General features: G+C 46.7%; 2 protein-coding genes across 2 annotated transcripts in view; both read left to right on the top strand.

The window, feature by feature from the left end:
- Positions 1–5,397, top strand: part of LOC308312426 (protein disulfide-isomerase) — a gene marked incomplete at its 5' end in the record, with an annotated part of 12,869 nt that extends 7,472 nt beyond the window's left edge. Inside the window, 4 exons of the mRNA XM_080759032.1 lie at positions 1–56; positions 2,705–2,886; positions 3,192–3,281; positions 5,012–5,397. The exon at positions 1–56 is cut by the window's left edge and continues 65 nt beyond it. Of these exons, the coding sequence (XP_080615158.1) occupies positions 1–56; positions 2,705–2,886; positions 3,192–3,281; positions 5,012–5,098 (415 nt within the window). The 3' untranslated portion in view covers positions 5,099–5,397. The remainder of the gene's footprint in view (positions 57–2,704; positions 2,887–3,191; positions 3,282–5,011) is intronic.
- Positions 5,398–6,213: 816 nt separating this feature from the next.
- LOC308312425 (synaptogyrin-3-like) overlaps positions 6,214–7,500 on the top strand; it is a gene marked incomplete at both ends in the record, with an annotated part of 4,215 nt that continues 2,928 nt past the window's right edge. Inside the window, one exon of the mRNA XM_080759031.1 lies at positions 6,214–6,321. Within this exon, the coding sequence (XP_080615157.1) occupies positions 6,214–6,321 (108 nt within the window). The remainder of the gene's footprint in view (positions 6,322–7,500) is intronic.

The following is a 7,500-nucleotide window of genomic DNA, read 5'->3' as shown; positions in this document are numbered from 1 at the left end:
ATCGAACATGGAGAAGTTCTCCTTTAACCCCAACAAGACCGTGTTCGTATTATTCTGTACGTCTTACACCTTATCCTGACACTCACTCAGGATAAGGGCCACTATAGTTCCACACTCACTCCAGAGGGCCACTATAGTTCCACACTCACTCCAGAGGGCCACTATAGTTCCACACTCACTCCAGAGGGCCACTATAGTTCCAACACTCACTCCAGAGGGACACTATAGTTCCACACTCACTCCAGAGGGCCACTATAGTTCCAACACTCACTCCAGAGGGCCACTGTAGTTCCACACTCAATCCAGAGGGCCACTATAGTTCCACACTCAATCCAGAGGGCCACTATAGTTCCAACACTCACCCCAGAGGGGCCACTATATTTCCACACTCACTTTAGAGGGCCACTATAGTTCCACACTCACTCCAGAGGGCCACTATAGTTCCACACTCACTCCAGAGGGCCACTATAGTTCCACACTCACTCCAGAGGGCCACTATAGTTCCACACTCACTCCAGTGGGACACTATAGTTCCACACTCACTCCAGAGGGCCACTATAGTTCCACACTCACTCCAGAGGCCACTATAGTTCCACACTCACTCCAGAGGGCCACTATAGTTCCACACTCACTCCAGTGGGCCACTATAGTTCCACACTCACTCCAGAGGGCCAATATAGTTCCACACTCACTCCAGAGGGCCACTATAGTTCCACACTCACTCCAGTGGGCCACTATAGTTCCACACTCACTCCAGTGGGCCACTATAGTTCCACACTCACTCCAGAGGGCCTCTATAGTTCCAACACTCACTCCAGAGGGACACTATAGTTCCACACTCACTCCAGAGGGCCACTATAGTTCCAACACTCACTCCAGAGGGCCACTGTAGTTCCACACTCAATCCAGAGGGCCACTATAGTTCCACACTCAATCCAGAGGGCCACTATAGTTCCAACACTCACCCCAGAGGGGCCACTATATTTCCACACTCACTTTAGAGGGCCACTATAGTTCCACACTCACTCCAGAGGGCCACTATAGTTCCACACTCACTCCAGAGGGCCACTATAGTTCCACACTCACTCCAGAGGGCCACTATAGTTCCACACTCACTCCAGTGGGACACTATAGTTCCACACTCACTCCAGAGGGCCACTATAGTTCCACACTCACTCCAGAGGCCACTATAGTTCCACACTCACTCCAGAGGGCCACTATAGTTCCACACTCACTCCAGTGGGCCACTATAGTTCCACACTCACTCCAGAGGGCCAATATAGTTCCACACTCACTCCAGAGGGCCACTATAGTTCCACACTCACTCCAGTGGGCCACTATAGTTCCACACTCACCCCAGTGGGCCACTATAGTTCCACACTCACTCCAGTGGGCCACTATAGTTCCACACTCACTCCAGAGGGCCACTATAGTTCCACACTCACTCCAGAGGGCCACTATAGTTCCACACTCACTCCAGAGGGCCACTATAGTTCCACACTCACTCCAGAGGGCCACTATAGTTCCACACTTACTCCAGAGGGCCACTATAGTTCCACACTCACTCCAGAGGGCCACTATAGTTCCAACACTCACTCCAGAGGGCCTCTATAGTTCCACACTCACTCCAGAGGGCCACTATAGTTCCACACTCACTCCAGAGGACCACTATAGTTCCACACTCACTCCAGAGGGCCACTATAGTTCCACACTCACTCCAGAGGGCCACTATAGTTCCACACTCACTCCAGAGGGCCACTATAGTTCCAACACTCACTCCAGAGGGACACTATAGTTCCACACTCACTCCAGAGGGCCACTATAGTTCCAACACTCACTCCAGAGGCCCACTGTAGTTCCACACTCACTCCAGAGGGCCACTATAGTTCCACACTCACTCCAGAGGGCCACTATAGTTCCACACTCACTCCAGAGGGCCACTATAGTTCCAACACTCACCCCAGAGGGGCCACTATATTTCCACACTCACTCCAGAGGGCCACTATAGTTCCACACTCACTCCAGAGGGCCACTATAGTTCCACACTCACTCCAGAGGGCCACTATAGTTCCACACTCACTCCAGTAAGCCACTATAGTTCCACACTCACTCCAGAGGGCCACTATAGTTCCACACTCACTCCAGAGGGCCACTATAGTTCCATACTCACTCCAGAGGGCCACTATAGTTCCACACTCACTCCAGAGGGCCACTATAGTTCCACACTCACTCCAGAGGGCCACTATAGTTCCACACTCACTCCAGAGGGCCACTATAGTTCCACACTCACTCCAGAGGGACACTATAGTGGCCACATGTTTGCATGTTTGAAATTATAACAGCTGAAAACAATAATATATCAGTATTCTGATATTAACCTGAGGGCCACATTGTGTGTGTGTGTGTGTGTGTGTGTGTGTGTGTGTGTGTGTGACTGTGTGTGTGTGTGTGTGTGTGTGTGTGTGTGTGTGTGTGTGACTGTGTGTGTGTGTGCGTGTGCGAGTGCCTTGTCCGTTCTCCTAGTGCTATGCTAATAGTTAGAATGCAGACGACACATTTCACATAATTATGTGCAAAATATAACCTGGAAGAAATGACACCCTCTCCCCGTGCGTGCGTGCGTGCGTGCGTGCGTGCGTGCGTGCGTGCGTGCGTGCGTGCGTGCGTGCGTGCGTGCGTGCGTGTGTGTGTGTGTGTATTTCAGACCTCCCCTACAGTAAGGAGTCTCGGGGGTTGTTCCCGCTGTGGGAGGAGCTAGCCTCTGCCTATCAGGACAGAGAGGAAGTGGTCATCGCTCGCATCGACGCCTCGGCCAATGACATCGACCTGATGATGCAAGACCGCTACCCGTCACTCCGCCTCTTCCCTGCTCTCTACTCTGAGAGGGTAAAACATTAAGCCCCGCCTCTTTCCAACATTATTATTCATTATTATTATTATTATATTATATTTATTTATTGCACAACTTGTAGTCTTTTATATTGTTCTTAATGAACTTTTAATCTGCTTAATCAATGACCTCTTCCATACAGGAAAGCCAGCTGGCTTCTTCCTTTCCTTGCATTGTATTTGTTATTGTCTATTTTTCATAATACTATGTGCTAAATAAATAAACCTAAACCTAAACCTAAACGCGGGCCTGTGTTTTGGACAGCACTGGTTGTTAATGTGTGTGTGTCCGTGTCCACCAGGTGGTGCTCTACACCGGTAAAAGGAACGTGAAAGACCTGATGAAGTTTGTAGAGAAAGAGATGAAGAAAGCCAAGAAGGACCGAGTGAAGGTATCCTTGTTTTAGAAGGACCGAGTGAAGGTATCCTTGTTTTAGAAGGACCGAGTGAAGGTATCCTTGTTTTAGAAGGACCGAGTGAAGGTATCCTTGTTTTCCTCGACTGAAACCAAGACGAAAGATATCGTCGACTACCCTTTTTTTGTGGGATCGCTGGTTAGACGGGCATATTCACCGATACAGATATGACCCGATATGACCAAATAAGGAGTGATCCGATACTTTTACGATACCGATACAGTATCGGGACATCTCTAGAATGTTATATTAACCCACGTCGCGCCATTGAAGCCTGTTATGTAATGCTGCTACCCTTAACGCCATTGGCATAGCCCTACTACGGCAATTGCGCTTTTATAGTGGCATTCGATCGATCAAGTCATAATGCTACTTACATTAGCATCGTGTTGCTAGCTGGGTCGCACTGGGTCGCAACCAGAGCCTTAGGTATAGACAGAGTTACGCAAACTGTGTTCACTTCACGGGGCTTCAGTCCAATGGAGGCTCTCCTACATAGACTTCTATTGGCTTCAGTCCAATGGAGGCTCTCCTACATAGACTTCTATTGGCTTCAGTCCAATGGAGGCTCTCCTACATAGACTTCTATTGGCTTCAGTCCAATGGAGGCTCTCCTGCATAGACTTCTATTGGCTTCAGTCCAATGGAGGCTCTCCTACATAGACTTCTATTGGCTTCAGTCCAATGGAGGCTCTCCTACATAGACTTCTATTGGCTTCAGCCCAATGGAGGCTCTCCTACATAGACTTCTATTGGCTTCAGTCCAATGGAGGCTCTCCTACATAGACTTCTATTGGCTTCAGTCCAATGGAGGCTCTCCTACATAGACTTCTATTGGCTTCAGTCCAATGGAGGCTCTCCTGCATAGACTTCTATTGGCTTCAGTCCAATGGAGGCTCTCCTACATAGACTTCTATTGGCTTCAGTCCAATGGAGGCTCTCCTACATATACTTCTATTGGCTTCAGTCCAATGGAGGCTCTCCTACATAGACTTCTATTGGCTTCAGTCCAATGGAGGCTCTCCTACATAGACTCCTATTGGCTTCAGTCCAATGGAGGCTCTCCTACATAGACTCCTATTGGCTTCAGTCCAATGGAGGCTCTCCTATATAGACTTCTATTGGCTTCAGTCCAATGGAGGCTCTCCTTCTACATAGACTTCTATTGAGAATGGGGGACAACCAACTGGGACAAGTCCTGGACCGGAAGTAGGCAGACATGCATTGGACCCAGGCGGCAACAGCCCAGCTTAAATGATCTTAAATCCCTTTATTTTAGATTGTTTTATAGTAATAGTACAACATAAACATTACAGAGACTTTAGTTGTTACTGTACGATACTTTAAAACAGTTTGTCATGTTGCACACATGCTTAAAATAGCTCATTTGCGCCGCCCTCGTTGAAAACAATGTATTTCCAACTCCATTTTGTCCCTCTCTGTAGGCTGCATGAACAGCGCTCGGTTTCTGCCCCCTCTATATCGTCACTCTTCTATTAGATGACTAAAACTAAGACGAAAAAGGTCAGGACATGGTTAAAATGACCCCCCCCCAAATACATGACGTCACTGTTGACGGGCTGATAACTTGCCGTCCTGTAGTTTCTAATGTACAGAATTATATTTATGTAGCGTGTTGTTTACATAGATGTTATAGGAGAGTGTCTGATACCTGTCTGTCTGTCTGTCTGTCTGTCTGTCTTCAGGAGGAGGAAGACAGGAGGAAGTACATTGAAGCCATGAAGGAGGAAGAGGAGAAGATGAAGAACAACACCACCAAGGACGAGCTCTGAGAGAGAGAGAGAGAGAGAGAGAGAGAGAGATACAAACAGAGAGAGAGAGAGAGAGACATTATGCAGGGATTAGAATTGGGAATTGTTATCAATAATAGTCGGCTACAGTAGCTTTGTGTGTGCGTGCGTGCGTGCGTGCTCGCTCTACACTGAGCTGATTGCTGCATCATTCACGTGTAATTTACCTTAATGAAGTCTGCATTTCATTACAGCACGATGAGTCATCATATTTATTAACAAACAACGTCATCATAATTATCCTCCCTGCATCGATCAACACAGCTGCATGTCATTGTTTGATTAAAACAAGATATTACAACTCTATAGTGTGACAGTAATCATTGCTATAGAGTGTGTGTTCAGTGACAGTGTTAAATAGCTCTATATTGTGACAGTAATCATTGCTATAGTGTGTGTTCAGTAACTGTGTTAAATAGCTCTATATTGTGACAGTAATCATTGCTATAGTAATTGGGTCTGTGTAGTAAAAAAGGAGTAAAATATGTTAAGATCAATAACAGTATTTATACGAAAATAGCAGATCTACAAGCTCGCAGCGTGTCATTTTGTGACGTTATTTTCTATTTCCGGTATATCTATTTTTTGAGGGGGGGTCCCGTATAGCACTAGCGTTGATTTTGACAGCAAATTTTAATTCACTTTTACTCAAAGTAAATGTAATACTTGATTTTTACCACGGCCAAATTATATGTATGTTAATGTGGGAATCCTTGCATGGCCTGAATGAAAAAAATAAAAGAGGAAAATATACAGCTGGTTTATATGAAGATGTAGCTTTTAAGATGAGCGAAATGGGCTATATATAGAATAATAGGCTAATAATAAAAGAACGCAAGTAAAATAAAATAAAAAGGTATGCATTCCTTCACCACTGGAGGGCGCTGTGGCAGCTTCATCACCATCACCACCGTCATCATCACCACCTGAACAACAGATTCTGCAGTGTGTGTGTGACGTGTGTGTGTGTGTGTGTGTGCGCGCGCGTGCACAGTGCATTGTGTGCGTGTGTGTTAGCATAGAGACTAGCCTCTCTAGGCTGTGTATTCACTGACCATCCTCCTCCACAAAGGACCCCGGAGCATCGGCGGGTCGTCATGAACGGCCCTGCGGTGTTCGGCGCCGCCAAGGCCGGCAGCCACACGCCGTTCGACCCGGTGGCGTTCTTCACACACCCGCGCACCGTGCTGAGACTGCTGGCCTGGGTAAGAAAGAGACACTCACTGGTGCGTGTGTGTGTGTGTGTGTGTGTGCGTGCGTGTGTATGTGCGCGCGTGTGTATGTGCGCGTTTTAAATTATTAGCCTGTTATTTTGTAACAGTCTATTATTGTATGGCAGGTGTTTAGCCATAATAGGCCTATAATGATTAATATCTATACACATACTCCATCCTACACATGCTATATATCGGCACGCTGTTCATCTTCTAGGATGGACTAATAGGCTATAATACAGCCTATTGTATCATCATTATTATTATTATTATGAAATACCATCTTGTAGATGCAGTACTTGTACAGTATACTATAGGCTATCATAAATACAGCCTTCTTTATGTGTGATCATCAAAGCGACGCTACGTGGATGTAGCCATGGATCTGTCTGTCTGGCTGTCTGGCTGGCTGTCTGTCTGTCTGTCTGTCTGTCTGTCTGTCTGTCTGTCTTCAACTGATGTGATCATAATATCTATCTCTCTGTCTGTATCTCTCTCTCTCTGTCTGTCTGTCTGTCTGTCTGTCTGTCTGTCTGTCTCTCTCTGTCTCTGTTTGTATCTCTCTCTCTATCTGTCTGTATCTCTCTCTCTCTGTCTGTCTGTCTGTCTGTCTGTCTGTCTGTCTGTCTGTCTGTCTGTCTGTCTGTCTGTCTGTCTGTCTGTCTGTCTCTCTCTGTCTCTGTTTGTATCTCTCTCTCTATCTGTTTGTATCTCTCTGTCTGTCTGTCTGTCTGTCTGTCTGTCTCATCAGCAGTGATTGATCATGTGATCACGCCTGTTCTTATTGTATGCTTTGTATTATTATGGGTGTGTGTGTGTGTGTGTGTCTGTCTGCGTGCGTGTCTGTGTGTCTGTCTGCGTGCGTGTCTGCGTGCGCACGGTGTTAATGAATTCTCGTCCAGATGTCACATAATAAACGTCTACCTGTCACAGTGCTCAGCAGCAAGGCATTGTGGGTAATGTGCACATGACAACATCTCACACTGGACGTCCAAAATGCAGACACCTCCCGTACGTAGCCCCTGATTGGTCCATTTGCCCATGTCTACTTTTGGTAGACTAACAAAAAAGAGGGGAAAAAAAGCTCTGTGTGTGTGTGTGTGTGTGTGTGTGTGTGTCAGACTGCCACAACAGCTGCGTTCGCTTCCTGCGTTCACGCATCTTATTTAT

The sequence above is a fragment of the Protomyctophum bolini genome (assembly GCF_963924005.1).
Source record: "Protomyctophum bolini genome assembly, chromosome: 3".
In the NCBI taxonomy this organism is placed as follows: Eukaryota; Metazoa; Chordata; class Actinopteri; order Myctophiformes; family Myctophidae; genus Protomyctophum; species Protomyctophum bolini.
Note: the sequence above shows the minus strand (reverse complement) of the source record. Positions and strands in the feature narration are given on the sequence as shown.